This window comes from Macaca mulatta, chromosome 8 (assembly GCF_049350105.2).
Source record: "Macaca mulatta isolate MMU2019108-1 chromosome 8, T2T-MMU8v2.0, whole genome shotgun sequence".
Lineage (NCBI taxonomy): Eukaryota > Metazoa > Chordata > Mammalia > Primates > Cercopithecidae > Macaca > Macaca mulatta.
Genome location: NC_133413.1, coordinates 41,672,041 through 41,694,928, shown reverse-complemented (window position 1 = coordinate 41,694,928; position 22,888 = coordinate 41,672,041). Strand labels below are relative to the sequence as shown.

General features: G+C 35.5%; 1 protein-coding gene across 1 annotated transcript in view; it reads right to left on the bottom strand.

Moving 5' to 3' along the window:
* ADAM18 (ADAM metallopeptidase domain 18) overlaps nucleotides 1-22,888 on the bottom strand; it is a 151,754-nt gene that overhangs the window by 70,256 nt on the left and 58,610 nt on the right. Inside the window, exons 11-12 of the mRNA XM_015145216.3 lie at nucleotides 11,407-11,543; nucleotides 9,135-9,318 (exon numbers count right to left, since the gene is read on the bottom strand). Coding sequence (XP_015000702.3) covers nucleotides 9,135-9,318; nucleotides 11,407-11,543 — 321 coding nt within the window. The remainder of the gene's footprint in view (nucleotides 1-9,134; nucleotides 9,319-11,406; nucleotides 11,544-22,888) is intronic.

Sequence of the window (22,888 nt, the reverse complement as noted above, 5' to 3'; positions counted from 1 at the left end):
CTTTTTTCAGTTCATAGAAGGCCCCTCAAATTCCTTGGCTTATGGTTTTTTCCTCTATCTTTAAAACCAGTAAAGGAAAGTCAAATTCTTGTCATAGCACATCGCTATCAGCTTTTCTTCTCCTTCCTCTTCTGCTTTAAAAAATCTGAGCCATTGGATGCATCTGAATAATGTAGTGTACTTTCTCCCTCACAAGGTCCTTAACTTAATCACACCTGCAAAGTTCCTTTTGTCATGTGAAATAACATGCACACAGGTTCAAGGATGAGATGGGGGCACTTTTGAGAGGACAATATTCTGCCTACCACAATTGTACTAATGAAACAGTTTAAGGGATTTGCCATAGATTCTTTTAAGTTCTTTTTCTTTGATTTATAAATGTTTTATTTCACTCAGTTAATAAAAAGCAACAAATTATTAATATTCACCAACAAGACTGACATCAGTAATCTCAGCTCAAAGATTCCCAAAACAATTCCCTATGTGTTTCGATTGCTGTAGATACGGAAATGTAAACAGCATATAGCTGGATATTTTATAACATAAGTGTCTCTCATTTAATAGGAAAATATAACCTTTTAATAGTTATGTCCATTCCTGAAATGTTATGTTCTTACTCTGACATCATTATATCTTAATATTTTGAGGTATCATAGGTTTTATTGTTTTGTTTTGCATTTCCTCTCTTCTCATTTTTAAGACTATCAAGACTTTGTTCTTCTATGTCTTTTTCATTGAAAATGCAATTTCCAATATATTCCTTTTTAGATGTACTATTTACCTTTAAAATTAACATATGTCTACAGTTATATGTTGAATACACTTCTAGAAGAGATTGAAATCTACAACATTTCCCCAAAACAATGTGAACAGTGTCATCAAGTCTTTTTTTTTTTTTTTTTTTTGAGACGGAGTCATGCTCTGTCGCCCAGGCTGGAGTGCAGTGGCTGGATCTCAGCTCACTGCAAGCTCCACCTCCCGGGTTCACGCCATTCTCCTGCCTCAGCCTCCCAAGTAGCTGGGACTACAGGCACCCGCCACTTCGCCCGGCTAGTTTTTTGTATTTTTTTAGTAGAGACGGGGTTTCACCGTGTTAGCCAGGATGGTCTCGATCTCCTGACCTCGTGATCCGCCCGTCTCGGCCTCCCAAAGTGCTGGGATTACAGGCTTGAGCCACCACGCCCAGCCAGCGTCATCAAGTCTTGAGACGATTCCTTAAACTCCTTTTTCGTAACTAGGCCAGGCACCATGGCTCATGTCTGTAATCCCAGCACTTTGGGAGGCCAAGGCAGGTGGATCACTTGAGGCCAGGGGTTCAAGACCAGCCTGGGAAGCATAGTGAAATCCCGTCTCTATCAAAAATACAAAAAAAAGAAAAAATTAAATAAGCTTGGTGGTGGGTCCCTGTAATCCCACCTACTCAGGAGGCTGAGGCAGGAGAATCACTTTGACCCGGGAGACGGAGGTTAGAGTGAGCCGACATCAAGCCACTGCACTTCAACCTGGATGATAGAGCAAGACTGTCTCAAAAAAAGAAAAAAAAAAAGAGCAACAAAAACACACTTTTTAGTGACTACTAACCAATAAAGGGAAATGTGATCTTGCCTTTTAACAGTTTATAATAGTTTTATTTTTTCAACTTACTATAATTTTCTTGGTCTAGGTTATCTTCCTCAAAATAATGTTTATTGAATTCAACCACTTTGTTTTGTGCAGCATACTTTATTTTATTGTTATAGCACAATTTGTTTTTCATTTTGCTGAAAAAGAATATTTGGGCTATTTCTCTGTTTGCTTTTCTTTGCTATTACAATATGTTTTATATATACCTGAGAGTGAAATTCTGGATCACAGCTATGAATGTGCTCAACTTTACAATAAAATAGCACAACTTTTCTCTTCTTCTGCCAATTTTCACTACCAACAGCAGTGCATAATAGCTACAGTGACTCATCCTCACCAATTTTTTCTTCTTTGCCATTCTCATGGTGTTCGGTTGTTTTCAAATTATGCTTTCAATCTGCATTTTGGGATGTTGAGCATCGATTCACAAATTTATAAGCCATTAGTATATCCACTTTGGAAGTTTCTGTTTAAGAATTAGGTCAATTTTTCTGTCCGAAAGTCTGTCATTTTCTTATTGATTTATATGTATTCTTTATCTAAGTACGTATCTTCTGCCACATTTATGTGGAGAAAACAATCTCCTATTGCATAATCTACCCTTTAAATGTCTTATCTGATATTTTATTTTATCAAAATTCAATTCGTAAATATTAGGTAATTTTGACTTTTAGAGAAAATTATTAGACTACATATTCACTTATGTTTCACACTTTGTTTTGGTTTTTCTTTGCCTTTACACATTTATCAACAATACATCTGGAATTAGGTTCTATATATAACCCAAATAGGTAAAGACTGTTTCTTATGTATATTGAATTGTCCCAGCATCATTTTTTGTAAAGGCATCCTTTCTACACTGCATTCCTATGTCCTTTTTGTCACAAAGCAGTAATTATATTTATGTAGGTCTATTCTAAGTTCCATTTTGTTTCATTTGTCTGTGTCTGTCCAAGCACATATACCATACTGCCTTAATAACTATAATTTTATAATGAAAATAGATTTCTGAAAATTTCAGTGGACCAAATTTGTTCCTTTTCAAGATCATTTGGCTAGCTTTGTGCCTTTCATGTTTCCATTTAAACTTTAAAATCAGTTTGTCTATTTACACACACCAACACATACACAAACACAATTCCTGCTAGCATATGAATTGGAATTGCACTTGAGGAGGATGAATTTGGACCAAAAACTACATCTTAGCAATATTAGTTCCTCTAATTTTAAAACATGACATATCCTTGCATTGATTAAGTACTTCCATAATTTTTCTCCTAATGATTTGCAGTTTTATATTTAATAGTCTTATATATGTTTTATTATATATATTCCTAAGTATTTTATGTTCCTGGGTATTATTGTAGATATTGTTATTTTAAAATTTTTTCTTCTAATCATTTATAAAGAAGTATTTGATTTTTATGAATTGACTATGTAAAAAGTGACCTTGATAAATTCATTTATACATGCAAATAATTTATTTCTAGATTATTTTGGGTTTTATGTACACAATGATATGATTATAAATAAATAAAGTTAAATTTCCTCTCTTCCAACTATTATGCATTTTCTTTTTGTTGCTTTGGTGGTTAGTTTATCACATTCAATAATAAGTGTGAAAGATGACAACAGATCATTCACTGTCTCATTTCTGACCTCTGGGTTGTTCAACCATTACGTGTGATGTTAACTGTATATTTTATAGATACACTTTCTTAAATATAACGAATTTCCCTCTTGTACCTTTTTCTCAAAATTTATTATCTATCCATTGAGATGATCACTTTTTTTACATTCTGTAAATAAACCACAATATTCCCAACAATAGAACATAATGTTACTGTTTATGTATATGTTGTATCATTATTTTCAATTTGTTAATCATTTAGTGAAGATTTTGTGTTCATGAGAAATACGGACATATCCAACAACATACACTGGGAAAAGAACAGTCTCTTTAATAAATGGTACTGGGAAAATGAACTATCTATATGCAAGAGAGTGAAACTAGATCTCCATCTTTCATCATTTACAAAAATTAACTAAAAGTGAGTTAAAGACTTAAATGTAATACCTTAAAATATGAAACTAGTAGAAGAACACATTGTGGAAACACTACAGGAAATTGGTCTGGAGTAAGTTTTTTTAAGCAAGACTAAAAGCAGAAGGAACAAAAGTAAAAATGGATGGGATTACATCAAGCTAAAAAGCTTCTGTACAGCAAATGAAACAATTAACAGAGTGAATACACAACCTACAGAATGGGAGAAAATATTTGCCAATTACACATTTGATAATAGCTTAATATAAAAGTATATAAGGAACTCAAACAACTGAATAGCAAAAACCAAATAATCCAATTTAAAAATGGACAAAAAGCTCCTGCACTTCTCAAAGTAAGACATTCAAATGACAACAGATATATGGAGAAAATGTTCATCAGTTATCATCAGGGACATACAAATCAAACCCACAATGAGATATCATCTCATCCCAGTTAGAATGGCTATTATCAAAACAACAAAAAATAACAAATGCTAATGTGGATGCTGAGAAAGGGAAACACTCGCACACTGTTAATGGAAATCCAAAATATTATAGTCATTATTGAAAGCAGTATGAAGCTTCCTCAACAAACAAAAAATAGAACTGCCACATGACCCAGCAGTGGGACTGCTGTATACATCCAAAAAAGAGGAAATCAGTATATTGAAAAGATATCTGCACGCTCATGTCTATTGCAGCACTATTTACAATAGCCAAGGTGTGGAATCAACCTGAGCCCATCAACAAATGAAAGGATAAAGAAAATGTGGTTTATATACACAATGGAATATTATTCAGCCATAAAAAGAATGAAATCCTGTCAGTGGCAGCAACATGGATGTAACTGGAGGACATTATCTTAAGTGAAATAAGTCAGACACAGGAAGGCAATTAATCATGTGTGGAAGCCAATAAAGTGGGTCTCACGGAGGCAGAGAGTAGAATGGTTGTTACCAGAGGCTGGGAAGGAAAGTGGGATGAATAGAAGTTGGTTAATGGGTATAGAAATACAACTAAATAGAAAACATAAGTTCTAGTGTCCAGTAACACAATAAGTAAATTACAGTTTAAAATTATTTATTGCATATTGCATATTTTAAAATAGCTAGAAGAGAATTGTAATGTTCTCAACACAAATAAAAGATATCCCAGTTACTCTGATTTGAACATTTCACATTGTATACATGTATCAAAATATAACATGTACCTCCAAAATATGTACAACTATGATGTATCAATTAAAAACACATAAAAACTATTCTTGAAATATCTTCATCAGATTTTTGCATCAAGATTATTTTATCCTCAAAGATGTTAGGGCATATTAGGTTTTTTCCTAAGACTAAAATCAGTAGAATTCCTTAACTTTTAAATAATTACTTGTAGAGTCATGTGGTATGAACTTCTCTCTGATGAGAGGTTGTGAAATATAGATATGATTTCCTTTAAGGCTATTTATTCACTTTTTAAATATCAATTCATGTTAGTGTTTATAAATACAATTTTAGAATAATTTGTCCATTTTATCTGATTGTTGTTTACTTATATGTGTGTGATATTATCTTACCATTTTATAATATCTGTATAAGATCTTTAGTTATATTTCAACTTTAATGACCATTATTGTTGATTTTTTAAAAAAATACATTTTTAAAAATGAAAAACAAAAATTTATACATTAATGATATACAGCACAATGTTTTGATACATGTATACATTCTAAAATGGCTAAACCAAGCTAACACACCCATGCATTACCACACGAACTTGTGATTATTTTGTGGTGAAAACACTTAAAATCTACTTTCTTAGCAATTTTCAAGTATACAATTCATCTTTATTAACCATAGTCGCCATGAACTTATGCCTCCTATCTCATTTAAATTCTGTATCCTTTAACCACCATCACCCCAGTTTCCCACCCCCAGCCCCTGGTAGCACCATTCTACTCCTGGCTGGTACATGTTTCACATTTTTAAATTCCACAATAAGTGAGAAGACGATGTATTTGTCTTTCTATGCCTGCCTTATTTCACTTAACATATGTCCTCCAGTTTTATCCATGTTGTCACCAACTGCAGGATTTTCTTCTTTTAAAAAAGGCTGAGTAGTATTCCATTGTGTATCTCTACCAGATTTTTAATCCATTTATTCACTGATAGACACTTAGGTTCATTCCTTGGCTATTGTAGATGAGGCTGAAATTAAAATGGGAGTGCAGACATCTCTTCAACATACTGCTATTATTTCCTTTGAATATATACCCAGTAATGGGATCACTGGATTATATGAAGTTTTAATTTTTTTATGAACCTCCATACTGTTTTTGTAATGGCTGTACTAATTTATATTTCCATCATAGCATGCAAGGGTTTCCTTTACTTCACACCCTTACCAACATCTGTTATCAGTCATCTATTTTGATGATAGTATTCTGACAGATGTGAGGTAATATCTCTTTCTGATTTTAATTTGAATTACTCAGATTATTAGTGATTTTGAGCATATTTTCATATACCTTTCATCCATTTGTATGTCTTATTTTGAGAAATGTCTATTGAGGTCCTTTGCCCATTTTTAACTGGATTGTTTTCCTGCTATTGAGTGGTTGAGGTTCCTTATGTATTTTTATATTAATCTGTTATTAGATGTATAGTTTGCAAATATTTCCTCCAATTCCTTAAGTTCTCCCTTTAATCTGTTGACTGTTTTCTTGTTGTGTAGAAGCTTTTTAGTTAGATATAATTCCATTTCTCTATTTTTGTTTTTGTTGTCTGTGTTTTTGGTGCCATATTTATGAATCATTGCCAGATTCAATGTTGTGGAGCTTTTTCCTATATTTTCTTCTAATAATTATATAGTTTCAGGTCTTAGTTTTAAATCTTTAGTCTGTTTTGCATTGGTTTTTTATATTTTGTGAGACAAGGGTCTAATTTTATTCTTCTACATGTGAATATACAGTTAGTAAACTGGATAGTTAGTAGACATCCTTTATTGTCACAAATCAATTGACTATAAATGTGTCCATTTATTTTGGGGCTCTATACTCTGTTTCATTGGTCTATGTGTTTTTATGTCATTATCATGCTGTTTTGATTACTACAGCTTTGTAGGATATTTTGAAGTCAGGTATTGTGATGCCTCCGACTTTGCTCTTTTCACTCAGAATTGCTTGGGTTTTAAGGTCTTACGGGGTTTCTTATAAATTTGAGAATTGTTTTTCTATTTTAGTGCAAAATGTTACTGGAACTTTGATAGAGATTACATTGAATCTGTAGATCACTTTAACCGCTATAGATATTTTAACAATATTAACTTTTCCAGTTCTTGAACATGGTTTATCTTTCCATTTATCTGTTTCCTTTCATTCCTGCAACAATGCTTTATAGTTTTCAGTATACAGATCTTTCATCTCCCTGGTTAAATTTATTCCCAAGTATTTATTTTTTGTAGATATTGTAAATGAGACTGTGTTCTTGATTTCTTTTTCATACAGTTTGTTGTTAGTGTAGGAAGAGCTACTGATTTTTGTATATTGATTTTGTATCCTGCAACTTTACTGTATTTATTAGTTCTAATTTTTTGTTGGACACTAGGGTTTTCTATAAATATGATCAAGTCATCTGCAGAGACAATTTAACTTCTTTTCTGAGTTTGATACCTTTTATTTCTTAGTCTTGTATAAGAAATTTTTTCTTCACTGCTGTTAGTAGAAACGTATAACTTTATTTATTTTACAAAATGTCTACAATTGGTTTTCAAAATGACTGGATATAGAATCTGTGATAACTGTAACAGTGTTTCAGGGCCTCTGGTGTCAGGGGTGTTATTACAGATTCTGTATAGAATCTTTCTGAAATGTCTTGGTTTTCATTTCATTTAACTTTCATATAGTTCAAATTACTCTCTAAATTCCCTTTCGATTAACAAACATTTTTTGTAAAAAATCAAATAGTTTTTCCAGACTTACTTGTCATATAGTATCTGTTGCAACTATTTACCTCTGCTATTATAGCACAAAAGCAGCCATGGACAACATTCAAACACATGGGCATGGCTGTATTTCAATAAAATTTCATTTACAAGAAGAGGCAGGCAGCAGCTGGATTTAACCAACTGGCCACAGTTAAAGAACTCTGATGTAGAAAATGCCTCAGAGAATTCCCTCACAAGGAGAAAGGAATCTGGGACTGACCATCATAATTATCTGATGGCTGATCATTTGTTTCCAAGCACACTGAGCTCACCGTGCTAATGGATGCACATACCACTGAGGTAACAGGAGGCACACTCCAGCAGAAAGTCTCTGATACTTGAAACAAAAGTACTGCTGGAACAGCAAATATAAAGGGAATACTGATGGGACACTGGCTATATGTGCTCTTAGTGTTAATCTGCCTACATTCTATAGTTGTAGAAACCTAAAATGTGAAGACCTAGACCCAGATTGTATTGCTTTATTTTATGCTTCATAAAAAATAGCTAGTATTTATTGGCAGGTAAATGATACCATATTTAGGGGTAGCAGACTGCAAGATGAGCACAGTACAGCTTATCAGGAAACTAAGATAGCATGGGAAAATATGAGATAATTGGAAACTGGTATATATATACACATATATGTGTGTGTGTGCTATGTATGTACTACATACATTTAAGTGTGATATATGTGTGTGTATATACACATATATAGACACACACAGACTCTTACATATAGGCTTTACCTTGTGAAATATAGGATGACTTAAGAGAAATTGAGAGAATTTAACGGTGTGTTAAAATGTGGTGACAGCTGTTTATGTAGGGAGGAGGAATTCATGTAACTGTTGGGGGATAAATCATGAAGAAACTTTATTGAAATAGAGACAAATTGTTAAATATTATGGGACAACAATTAAAGTGGATTAAGTATGTCATCTCACCTGTTGAAAATAATGTTCATTGAACATTTGATTGATGAAATTATAATCAGGTGTATGCATATATTTTTAAACGAATAAATAAAACAAATTTTGGTCATTCAAAAATTTGCAAATGCAGGAATGCCTGAGAAGGATTTAAAAACCTCATTACAATGTTTAGCAATTCTTGAAAGAACAAGAGATAGGACAAAATTTGGACCAAATTTAGTAGAAGTTTGTAGAGAAAATAGATAATGAAGCCAAATGAGTTAGGAACTGAGATGTGGATAATAAAAAGGACTTCATTTAGCCAATATATTCAAAATCAATCTGCTGGCATGATTGGAAACAGATATGCAAACCTAGTGTTAATGAGAGACTTGCCTTCTCAATTTAAGAAGTGTGGGAATGTGATTTATACATCTTAACTCATCCTCTTTCTCATATTTCAGTTATAAATTAATGGCATAGTTGCATATATTATATATACCATGACAAACATGTCTTATGTTTTATCAGAAACATAAAAACTGTGCTCGCGTTTCAATCTTTGTTACTCACCTTTTTATTACCACAGTCACATTCTTCATTGGATTCCAAAATCCCATTACCACACACTGGTTGATTTTGATGTAATGGTTGCAAATTTGAAAGCTTCTGAAGGCATTTAGCCTCAAATTTTGAAACAAAATATCTATAGTCATGCATGCTGCAGTTGCTAAAAATCTTTATACCTCTGGCACTCCTAAAATAAAATAATATTCCTCAGGCAAATAAACCTTGCTAATAAAACCACATCTAAACAACACTCCATACATAATCATATAAATCACAAGATGGCCACCCCAAAATCTATACCTTAGCAGAGATTAAACCAACGATAATTCAATTTTAATATTGCTTATCTTTAACATTCTCTTTAAAAATTGCATTGAAAACCTATTTTCAGCGGGGCGCGGTGGCTCACGCCTGTAATCCCAGCACTTTGGGAGGCCGAGGCAGGCGGATCATGAGGTCAGGAGATCCAGACCATCCTGGCTAACACAGTGAAACCCCGTCTCTACTAAAAATGCAAAAAATTAGCCGGGCGTAGTGGCGGGCGCCTGTAGTCCCAGCTACTCGGGAGAATGAGGCAGGAGAATGGCGTGAACCAGGGAGGTGGAGCTTGCAGTGAGCCGAGATCGCGCCACTGCACTCCAGAGCGACAGAGCAAGACTCCGTCTCAAACCAAACAAACAAATTAAAAACGTATTTTCTCATCAAAGTAATGCGATAAGGTATGGTGGTTAAATCTATGTATCCATGTATCTATGCATTTACATATCTCTATATCTCAACATCTATCTATTGTTCCCTCTACATAGTGTTCTCTTCTGTTATACAGTTCAAGCTTTCTTCCTTCATTTCAGTCAGATGTCTGCTCAAGTGTTACCTCCCAGAGAGATCTTTCTTGACAACACTATCTTAAATTGTGCCCCCTCTTCATTTTCCTTCCACTTTCAATATTTTTCTATATAGCACTTTTGCATTATGTAAAAATAAGTTTCATTACTTTTAATTTTCAAAATTTCATCTCATATTACCTAAATTTCACACTAAAATATAAGTCCTGGGGAGATCTTTATTTACATGTTCACAGGTATATTTCCACTAGTATGTCTAGGAGAAATGTCTAATAGATGTACAACAGACATTTCAAATATACCATATGTGGTACTGAACTACTTATCACAACCATGTCTGTTCTCAGTTGCTGAATACTCCATTCTTTCAGTGGCTAAGGCTGATAACATTGGTGTGACCCTGGACTCTGTTCTTTCTCCCACAATCCATACCCAACACAAATACACATCTACACTAGAATAGAACATAACGAATTAACAATTTTTATTTTGGCTACTTGTTAAAGTGATAATATTTTGGATCTACTGGGTTACATAAAATACATCATTAAAATATATTACTGCAATTAATTTCTCCTTGTTAAAGCTTCTAGAAAATTTAAAATTACATATGTGACTCATATTTTATTTCTATTGGACAGCACCATGTTAGACAATCATTTATTAGATGGCACTATAGCACTATTTTAGACAATCATGTCTCAGATAGCAAATACTTAAACTGCAAAATCTGAGATGACAGAGGTTCTGGGTAGTCCTTTAAGCCTCCAAGGAAATTAATGTATAACTTCTAAAGTTTCAGAGTTGGAAGTTTAAGAGCAAAAAGAAATGCTTTCGCTTGTATTAACACCCATTTGTTGTGGAACAACTATGAAAAAGTAAGAGAAATATTACACAGAATAATGTTATTTAATCAAATTGTCTCTACTATTTTAAAATACTTTGTTTTAATAAGAATAAGCATTACCATACCTTTGCAAGACGCTCATGCAAAAAGCTACAAATACTGGGCACTAAAATCTCTTCACACAAAATTAGGGGATAAATAGATAGGGACTCAGAAGATATCTTCTACTTGGACCATATAATTTCCAACTGAAAATTAAAAGTATTGTTTACAAAATTAAGACTTTTGTTTAAGATGGGTACAAAGCAATCAAGTTTTGAAACCTCTGCTTAAAAGTTGGGCATGACAAGAAAGAATATGAATGCGATGTCAGTGATGTGTATGTGTGTGCACAGACGTAGATATAGATCAATCTATAGTATATATCCCTAAGTATAGAAAATTTTTGTGTGATAACTTTTCAAGCATGATATACCTTTCTAGCCATCAATGTGGTGTGGAATATAAAAGTTTAAAAACTTTATCACATTTTGGAAACAACCTTATAAAAATATAAGTGAAATTAATTAAGAAAACATCTTACACTGCTTCATGATTCATGATGCATGTAGCTCTCAGACAGAAACACTGAGTGATGTCATCATATGTTAATCCTACATTAAGGCCAAGCAGTTGAGCTATAATAACCGAAAATCCCTCCAAATCTATTGCATCTGGATACTAAAATAAAGACATTAAAGAGAAAACTATTATGTGTGAAAACAAAAGCAAGTAATAACTTGAAATATTTTTACTATCTTATTTTCTATTTTAATACTTTTTATATCGCACATACGTCACAAAAATTATTTTGGTATACCATTTATTTATCTGCCATAATTTACTGATTAAGAAGCATGAAACAAGTAATCAAACTATGATAGTCTCTGATTTTAAATTTTGCATGCCAAAATTCTAGAGCTTTGAACAGGTGGTATTTCTGATACAATAAAACACATTTATTCCACTTTCTCATTAAATCAGTTCATTCAATGAATAGATATCAATTCAGAGTACTCATGTGTCAGGCATTATGATAGATGGTAGGAATATAATGGCATGTATGAAAGAAAAGGACTTTGTTCACATCTATAGCTTATATTATAGAAAGACAGACAATTAACAGTTATCTGCAATAAACTTTCTATATAAAAATAGACTGTTACAGATGCTTTTAAGTAAATAAAGTACTACAGTAGAAAATTTTATGGAGGGGTATAAAATAAGGCAGTTAACTATGGTAGTTAGAAAATCTTCTTTGTGAAATTTATATTTAGGCTGAGATATAAAGTATGGGAAATGACCCAACATTATGTATATGTATAGGGGGCTTGAATGGGGACCTACCGGAAAGTTATGTATAATGATTAAAGTGAAGAAATGACAGGTCAGAAGCCAGAGATTCAGACACAATCACAGTGAAGAAATTTGGGCCGGGGCAGTGGCTTAGGCCTGTAATCCCAGCATTTTGGGAAGCCAAGGCAGGAGGATTGCTTGAGGCCAGGAATTCAAGACCAGCCTGGGCAATATAGTGAGACTCCGTCTCTACAAAAAAAAAAAAAAAATGTAAAATAGCCGGCAAGGTGATGCACACTTGCAGTCCCAGTTATTCGGGAGAAGGCAAGAGAATGACTTGAGCCCAGGAGTTTGGGGTTGCAGTGAGCTGACTGCACCACTGTACGCCGGCCTGGGCTACAGAGTGAGACCCTGTCTCAAAGACCAAAAAAAACAAAAAATAAATTTGAAGTGAGAAAATATTTAAAAATGCTTGCTAACGGTGTGGACTCGAAGTGTTTTTCATATTATTTATCTTTGATATTTATTTAAATCATGATATATTTCTTAACTCTTTAAGCATTACAAACAAAAATCTGAGAACATATCTAATTTTTCTGTATCAATTTAAATGTGTAACTAAAAAATTTGTGTAATGCACAGCTAAAAGAAAAAAAATTGTTTACATGTTTGTATGTGACTGAAAACACAGAATTGGCAGATGAAAAAATAAACTAATAACTATCCTTTCCTATTATCCTGTAATAAATATGTTTAAAAGTTACAGTGTCAGAATTTGAAAGAAGTTAAAGCCAGAACAGAATATGAGGAATGATATCTAGGCTGACCATCATGTTTTGGGGCAAAATATAAAAACCAAAAGCTAGACTTTTGATACTAGGTCAGAAAGGGAAATATGGTCTTGTACTTCCAGTATAAATGGTGCTCTTATAAAAAGAAGATATTTAGATATTGTGACAGAGACACAGGAAGAACTTCATGTGAACAGAAAGGCAAATATTGGGGTAATGCATCCATAAGCCAAGAAACGCCAAAGACTTCTGGCAAACCACCAGAAGCTAGGGCAAAGGCAGAGAAGAGATTGTTTTCCACAGTCCTTAAGAGAAGCCACTTTGTTCATATTGATTTCAGAATTCCATTTTATCCAGAACTGTGAAGCAATACATTTCTGTTGATTAAGTGCTCAGTTTGCAGTATTTTGTTATGGCAGCCCTGGAAATCTAATACAGATCCCCTAATATGTCATAACCCAAAGTAATATATCTTAAAAGTGCCCAGGAATGGGGAAGACACATTACATAGTGAGGAAAAGGTAAGAATTACAGCAAAATTGTCATCAGAACAGTGCAAAAGAGTAAACAGGAAGAATATCTCCTTAAAAGTGGCACTAGATAAGGATGCCCTCTCTCATCACTCCTATTCAACATACTATTGAAAGTTCTAGTACGGCAATCAGGCAAGAGAAAGAAGGCATCCAAAGAGGAAGTCAAACTATCCCTGTTTGCAGATAACATGATACTATCTCTAGAAACCCCACCATCTCATCCCAAATGCTTCTTAAACTGATAAACAATTTCAGCAAAGTCTTAGAATACAAAAGCATATGCAAAAATCACTGGTATTCCTATACACCAATAACAGCCAAGTCAAGAGTCAAGTCATAAATGGACTTACATTCACAACTGTCATGAAAAGAAAAAAATACCTAGGATACAGCTGACTAGGGAGGTGAAAGATCTCTACAAGGAGAACGACAAACCACTGTTCAAAGAAATCAGAGATGATAAAAACAAATGGAAAAACATCCCATGCTCATGGACAGAAAGAATCAATATTGTTAAAACAGTCACGCTGCCCAAAGCAGTTTATAGATTCAGTACTATTTCTGTTAAACTACCATTTATGTTCTTCACAGAACTAGAGAAAAGTATCTTAAAATTCATATGGAACCATAAAAGGACTGAATAGAAAGGTAATTGTAAGAAAAGAACAAACAAACAAAAATCAAAAACAAAAAAAAAAAAAAACAAAGCTGAAGGCATAATGGTTGCTACCTGACTTCAAACTATACTACAGGGCTACAGTAACCACAACAGCAGGGTACTGATAGAAAAACAGACATCTAGACGAACGGAACAGAATAGAGATCCCAGAAATACTACAGGCCTACAACTATCTGACCTTCAACAAACCTAACAAAAACAAGCAAAGGGGAAAGAATTCTCTATTTAATAAATGGTGATGAGATAACTAACTAGACATAAGCAGAAGAATGAAACAGGGCCCCTTCCTTACACCATATGCAAAAATTAACTCAAGATGGATTAAGGACTTAAATGTAAAACCCAAAACTATAAAATCCCTGGAAGACAGAATGGTACTAGGCAGTACCATTCAGGACATAGGCAGGGGCAAAGATTTCATTATGAAGATGCCACAGCAATTGCAACAAAACCAAAAATTGACAAATGGGATCTAATTAAACTAAAGTTTCATTCATTAACTAGGAATGGATTAACAGGAAAAGGATTGCCTAGTTAATAAATGGTGCTGGGAGAACTGGCTAGCCATATGCAGAAGAATGAACAAACTAAAGTTTCTTACTCTGCACAGCATAAGAAACTCTCAATAGAGTAAACAATCTACAGAATGGGAGAACATGTTTGCCAACTATGCATCTGACAAAGGTTTAATATCTAGCATCTGCAGGGAACTTAAGGAAGTTTACTAGAAGGCAAAAACTAACAACTCCATAAAAATTGGGCAAAGGACATGAACAGGCATTTTTCAAAAGAAGAAATACATGTGACCAACAATCATAAGAGAAAAAGCTCAACATTAGAGAAATGCAAATCAAAATCACAGTGAGATACCATCTCACACTAGTAAGAGTGGCTATTACTAAAAAGTAAAAAAATAGCAGATGCTGGCAAGGTTGTGGAGAAAGAGAAACACTTATACACTGTTGGTGAGAGTGTAAATTAGTTCAGCCATTGTGGAAAACAATGTGGTGTTTCCTCAAAGACCCAAAGACAGAAATACCATTAGACCCAGCAATTTCATTACTGGGTATATACCCAAAGGAATATAAATCATTCTAAATACTATGCAGCCATAAAAAGGAATGAGATTATGTCTTTTGCAGGGACATGGATGGAGCTGGAGGTCACTATCCTTAGCAAACTAACACAGGAACAGAAAACCAAATACCACATGTTCTCACTTATAAGTGGGAACTAAATGATGAGAACATGTGGACACCTAGAATTATGAGAACACATAGACACCTAGAACACATGGACACCTAGACACATGGGACAACACACACTGACGCCTATCAGAGGATGGAGGGTAGGAGGAGGTAGAGGATCAGAAAGAATAACTAATGGGTACTAGGCTTAATACCTGGGTGTTGAAATAATCTGTACAACAAAATATATAACAAAGCTACAGTAACCAAAACAGCATGGTACTAGTACAAGAACAGACACACAGACCAATAGAACAAAGTAGAGAACCCAGAAACAAGACCACACACCTACAACCACCTGATCTAACAAAAACAAGCAATGGGAAAAGGATTGCCTATTTAATAAATGGTGCTGGGAGAACTGGCTAGCCATATGCAGAAGAATGAAACTGGACCCCTTCCTTACACCATATACAAAAATTAACTCAAAAAAAAAAAAAAAAAAAAAAAAACTAAACTAAAATCCCTGAAAGAGAAGCTATGCAGTACCATTCAGGACATAGGCATGGGCAATGATTTCATGAAAAAGATGCCAAAAGCAATTGCAACAAAATTGAAAAATGGGATCTAATTAAGCTAAACAACTTTTGCACAGCAAAAAAATGATCAAGAGAGTAAACAGACAACCTACAGAATGGGAGAAAATTTTTGCGATCTACTCATCTGACAAAGGTCTACTATCCAGCATCTACAAGGAACAAACAAATTTACAAGAAAAAAAAAACATTATAAAGTGGACAAAGGACAAGAACAGACATTCCTCACAAAAAAAATATATGTGGCCAACAAACATGAAAAAAGGCTCAACATCACTGGTCATTAGAGAAATGTAAATTGAAACCACAATGAGATAGCATCTTACATCAGTCAGAATGGCTATTATTAAAAAGTCAATAAACAACAGATGCTGCCGAGGTTATGAAGAAAAAGGAATGCTTTTACACTGTTTATGGGAGTGTAAATTAGTTCAACTATTGTGGAAGACAGTGTGGCAATTCCTCAGCAACTTAGAGGCAGAAATACCATTTGACTCATGAATACCATTACTGACTATATACCCGAAGGAGTATAAATCATTCTGTAATAAAGACACATGCACACATTTGTTTATGCAGCACTAGTCACAATAGCAAAGACACAGAATCAACCTAAATGGCCATCAAGATAGACTGGATAAAGAAAATGTGGTACATATACATCATGTAATACTATGCAGCCATAAAAGAAATGAGATTATGTCCTTTGCAGGGACATGGATGAAGCTGGAAGCCATTATCCTCAGCAAACTAAGGCAGGAACAAAAAATCAAATACCACATATTCTCACTTACAAGTGGGAGCTGAATAATGAGAACACATGGACACATGGGGGGAACAGCACACACTGGAGCCTGTTGGAGGTTGGAGAAGTGGGAGGTGGGAAAGGGTCAGGAAGAAGAGCTAAAGGATGCTGGGCTTAATACCTAGGTGATGGAATGATATGTGCAGCTAATCAGCATAGCACACTTTTAACTAGGTAACAAACCTGCACATCCTGTACATGTACCCTTGAATTTAAAAGTTGGAATTAAAAAAAATTAAAATTTTTTCTATCATACAACTTTCGCACAATTTACTTCCCATTTTTCTTTGTCAGTAAATTATAGGAGCTCATTTCTACCAAAATGAGCAAAATATGAAAGAGGGATACATACAATACAAAGGAAACCAGATTGAAAATTCTCAAACCCTGTCTATGCATCAAGTCTAATATAGATTGGTAAAACAGACAATCTCTCCAGAATGTATCCAAGAAAGGAAAAAGAAATTTCTGAAACAAGGAGAAAACGAGAAGCAATGTATAATTTTATTAAGCAATTGTTGTGCAAATCAGTATAATGCACTTATTAAATTTAGGAAGAACGAAAAGGCACACAATAAAGGCAATTTAATCTTAGTTCATTACTTAGCTCATTAGGGAATAAGACACAATTCAAATGAAGTACATAATTACAGAGGGGAAGTAAAGGAGTCAAAATACGGATATGATGAACTATTGGGATGTTACATTCTAACTTCAATAATAGGAAGTCAATAGATAATACTCACATTTGAATAGTCAGGGCATATTTTTTAGAAATACATAGTAAAAGAATAAATAAACTATTCCTACCCATAAAAACATAAATGATTGTTACAGGCATAATATTGAGCAAAATAGAGCAGACAAGAATACACACTGTTCTTCTTACATAAACTTCAAAAAGAAGTAAAATTAAACAACGGCAATGGGATTGTGGTTTCCTTTGGTACAAATAGTAGGTGGGAGGACACATGATTCACAAGCACCTTCTGAAGTGTTGATAATATCTTATTTCTTGATCTTTGTAGTGTTTACACCTATGTATAAACTTGATAAAAATTAATTGTGCTATATACTTTGACTTGTGGAATTTTATCTCTATGCTATATTTTGTACTTCAATAAAACTTTTCTTTAAAGAGAAATTAACATGGAGTTATATGGTTACAAAGGTGAAATTTTTTAATTGAGAAAGATGATTTAGTCGTAGATTATGCAGGAAATATTTTTATCAATATACAAATTTTCAATATCCCAAACCAATATATATAATTTATGCATACATATATTTATTATAATAGCATAAAGTATGTGTAAAATTGCAAGCACAAATTCATGATTTTTGCTATTTATTGAACTTGGAGGAAATATGCAGGAGGCTTTAACATTGCTCTAGTGCTGGAGGGGGCAGAGCAAGATGGCCAAATAGGAACAGCTCCAGTCTCCAACTCCCAGGGCAAGCGACACAGAAAACCGGTGATTTCTGCATTTTCAACTGAGGTACTGGGTTCATCTCACTGGGGAGTGCCGGACGATCGGTGCTGGTCAGCTGCTGCAGCCCGACCAGCGAGAGCTGAAGCAGGGCGAGGCATTGCCTCACCTGGGAAGCGCAAGGGGGAAGGGAATCCCTTTTCCTAGCCAGGGGAACTGAGACACACAACACCTGGAAAATCGGGTAACTCCCACCCCAATACTGCGCTTTAAGCAAACAGGCACACCAGGAGATCATATCCCACACCTGGCCGGGAGGGTCCCACACCCACGGAGCCTCCCTCATTGCTAGCACAGCAGTCTGTGATCTACCGGCAAGGCAGCAGCAAGGCTGGGGGAGGGGCGCCCGCCATTGCTGAGGCTTAAGTAGGTAAACAAAGCTGCTGGGAAGCTCGAACTGGGTGGAGCTCACAGCAGCTCCAGGAAACCTGCCTGTCTCTGTAGACTCCACCTCTGGGGACAGGGCAATAACAAACACAGCCAAAACCTCTGCAGACGCAAACGACTCTGTCTGACAGCTTTGAAGAGAGCAGTGGATCTCCCAACACGGAGGTTGAGATCTGAGAAGGGACAGACTCCCTGCTCAAGTGGGTCCCTGACCCCTGAGTAGCCTAACTGGGAGACATCCCCCACTAGGGGCAGTCTGACACCCCACACCTCACAGGGTGGAGTACACCCCTGAGAGGAAGCTTCCAAAGCAAGAATCAGACAGGTACACTCACTGTTCAGAAATATTCTATCTTCTGCAGCCTCTGCTGCTGATACCCAGGCAAACAGGGTCTGGAGTGGACCTCAAGCAATCTCCAACAGACCTACAGCTGAGGGTCCTGACTGTTAGAAGGAAAACTATCAAACAGGAAGGACACCTACACCAAAACCCCATCAGTACATCACCATCATCAAAGATCAGAGGCAGATAAAACCACAAAGATGGGGAAAAAGCAGGGCAGAAAAGCTGGAAATTCCAAAAATAAGAGCGCATCTCCCCCGGCAAAGGAGCACAGCTCATCGCCAGCAACGGATCAAAGCTGGACGGAGAATGACTTTGACGAGATGAGAGAAGAAGGCTTCAGTCCATCAAATTTCTCAGAGCTAAAGGAGGAATTACGTACCCAGCGCAAAGAAACTAAAAATCTTGAAAAAAAAAGTGGAAGAATTGATGGCTAGAGTAATTAATGCAGAGAAGGTCATAAACGAAATGAAAGAGATGAAAACCATGACACGAGAAATACATGACAAATGCACAAGCTTCAGTAACCGACTCGATCAACTGGAAGAAAGAGTATCTGCGATTGAGGATCAAATGAATGAAATGAAGCGAGAAGAGAAACCAAAAGAAAAAAGAAGAAAAAGAAATGAACAAAGCCTGCAAGACGTATGGGATTATGTAAAAAGACCAAATCTACGTCTGATTGGGGTGCCTGAAAGTGAGGGGGAAAATGGAACCAAGTTGGAAAACACTCTTCAGGATATCATCCAGGAGAACTTCCCCAACCTAGTAGGGCAGGCCAACATTCAAATCCAGGAAATACAGAGAACGCCACAAAGATACTCCTCGAGAAGAGCAACTCCAAGACACATAATTGCCAGATTCACCAAAGTTGAAATGAAGGAAAAAATCTTAAGGGCAGCCAGAGAGAAAGGTCGGGTTACCCACAAAGGGAAGCCCATCAGACTGACAGCAGATCTCTCGGCAGAAACTCTCTAAGCCAGAAGAGAGTGGGGGCCAATATTCAACATTCTTAAAGAAAAGAATTTTAAACCCAGAATTTCATATCCAACCAAACTAAGTTTCATAAGTGAAGGAGAAATAAAATCCTTTACAGATAAGCAAATGCTTAGAGATTTTGTCACCACTAGGCCTGCCTTACAAGAGACCCTGAAGGAAGCACTAAACATGGAAAGGAACAAGCGGTACCAGCCATTGCAAAAACATGCCAAAATGTAAAGACCATCGAGGCTAGGAAGAAACTGCATCAACTAACGAGCAAAATAACCAGTTAATATCATAATGGCAGGATCAAGTTCACACATAACAATCTTAACCTTAAATGTAAATGGACTAAATGCTCCAATTAAAAGACACAGACTGGCAAACTGGATAAAGAGTCAAGACCCATCAGTCTGCTGTATTCAGGAGACCCATCTCACACGCAGAGACATACATAGGATCAAAATAAAGGGATGGAGGAAGATTTACCAAGCAAATGGAGAACAAAAAAAGCGGGGGTTGCAATACTAGTCTCTGATAAAACAGACTTTAAACCATCAAAGATCAAAAGAGACAAAGAAGGCCATTACATAATGGTAAAGGGATCAATTCATCAGGAAGAGCTAACTATCCTAAATATATATGCACCCAATACAGGAGCACCCAGATTCATAAAGCAAGTCCTTAGAGACTTACAAAGAGACTTAGACTCCCATACAATAATAATGGGAGACTTCAACACTCCACTGTCAACATTAGACAGATCAACGAGACAGAAAGTTAACAAGGATATCCAGGAATTGAACTCATCTCTGCAGCAAGCAGACCTAATAGACATCTATAGAACTCTCCACCCCAAATCAACAGAATATACATTCTTCTCAGCACCACATCGTACTTACTCCAAAATCGACCACATAATTGGAAGTAAAGCACTCCTCAGCAAATGTACAAGAACAGAAATTATAACAAACTGTCTCTCAGACCACAGTGCAATCAAACTAGAACTCAGGACTAAGAAACTCAATCAAAACCGCTCAACTACATGGAAACTGAACAACCTGCTCCTGAATGACTACTGGGTACATAACGAAATGAAGGCAGAAATAAAGATGTTCTTTGAAACCAATGAGAACAAAGATACAACATACCAGAATATCTGGGACACATTTAAAGCAGTGTGTAGAGGGAAATTTATAGCACTAAATGCCCACAAGAGAAAGCAGGAAAGATCTAAAATTGACACTCTAACATCACAATTAAAAGAACTAGAGAAGCAAGAGCAAACACATTCGAAAGCTAGCAGAAGGCTGGAAATAACTAAGATCAGAGCAGAACTGAAGGAGATAGAGACACAAAAAAACTCTCCAAAAAATCAATGAATCCAGGAGTTGGTTTTTTGAAAAGATCAACAAAATTACAGACCACTAGCAAGACTAATACAGAAGAAAAGAGAGAAGAATCAAATCGACGCAATTAAAAATGATAAAGGGGATATCACCACCGACCCCACAGAAATACAAACTACCATCAGAGAATACTATAAACACGTCTACGCAAATAAACTGGAAAATCTAGAAGAAATGGATAATTTCCTGGACACTTACACTCTTCCAAGACTAAACCAGGAAGAAGTTGAATCCCTGAATAGACCAATAGCAGGCTCTGAAATTGAGGCAATAATTAATAGCCTACCAACCAAAAAAAGTCCAGGACCAGATGGATTCACAGCTGAATTCTACCAGAGGTACAAGGAGGAGTTGGTACCATTCGTTCTGAAACTATTCCAGTCAATAGAAAAAGAGGGAATCCTCCCTAACTCATTTTATGAGGCCAACATCATCCTGATACCAAAGCCTGGCAGAGACACAACAAAAAAAGAGAATTTTAGACCAATATCCCTGATGAACATCGATGCAAAAATCCTCAATAAAATACTGGCAAACCGGATTCAGCAACACATCAAAAAGCTTATCCACCATGATCAAGTGGGCTTCATCCCTGGGATGCAAGGCTGGTTCAACATTCGCAAATCAATAAACATAATCCAGCATATAAACAGAACCAAAGACAAGAACCACATGATTATCTCAATAGATGCAGAAAAGGCTTTTGACAAAATTCAACAGCCCTTCATGCTAAAAACGCTCAATAAATTCGGTATTGATGGAACGTACCTCAAAATAATAACAGCTATTTATGACAAACCCACAGCCAATATCATACTGAATGGGCAAAAACTGGAAAAATTCCCTTTGAAAACTGGCACAAGACAGGGATGCCCTCTCTCACCACTCCTATTCAACATAGTGTTGGAAGTTCTGGCTAGGGCAATTAGGCAAGAGAAAGAAATCAAGGGTATTCAGTTAGGAAAAGAAGAAGTCAAATTGTCCCTGTTTGCAGATGACATGATTGTATATTTAGAAAACCCCATTGTCTCAGCCCAAAATCTCCTTAAGCTGATAAGCAACTTCAGCAAAGTCTCAGGATACAAAATTAATGTGCAAAAATCACAAGCATTCTTATACACCAGTAACAGACAAACACAGAGCCAAATCAGGAATGAATGGAATACTATTCACAATTGCTTCAAAGAGAATAAAATACCTAGGAATCCAACTTACAAGGGATGTAAAGGACCTCTTCAAGGAGAACTACAAACCACTGCTCAGTGAAATAAAAGAGGACACAAACAAATGGAAGAACATACCATGCTCATGGATAGGAAGAATCAATATCGTGAAAATGGCCATACTTCCCAAGGTAATTTATAGATTCAATGCCATCCCCATCAAGCTACCAATGAGTTTCTTCACAGAATTGGAAAAAACTGCTTTAAAGTTCATATGGAACCAAAAAAGAGCCCGCATCTCCAAGACAATCCTAAGTCAAAAGAACAAAGCTGGAGGCATCACGCTACCTGACTTCAAACTATACT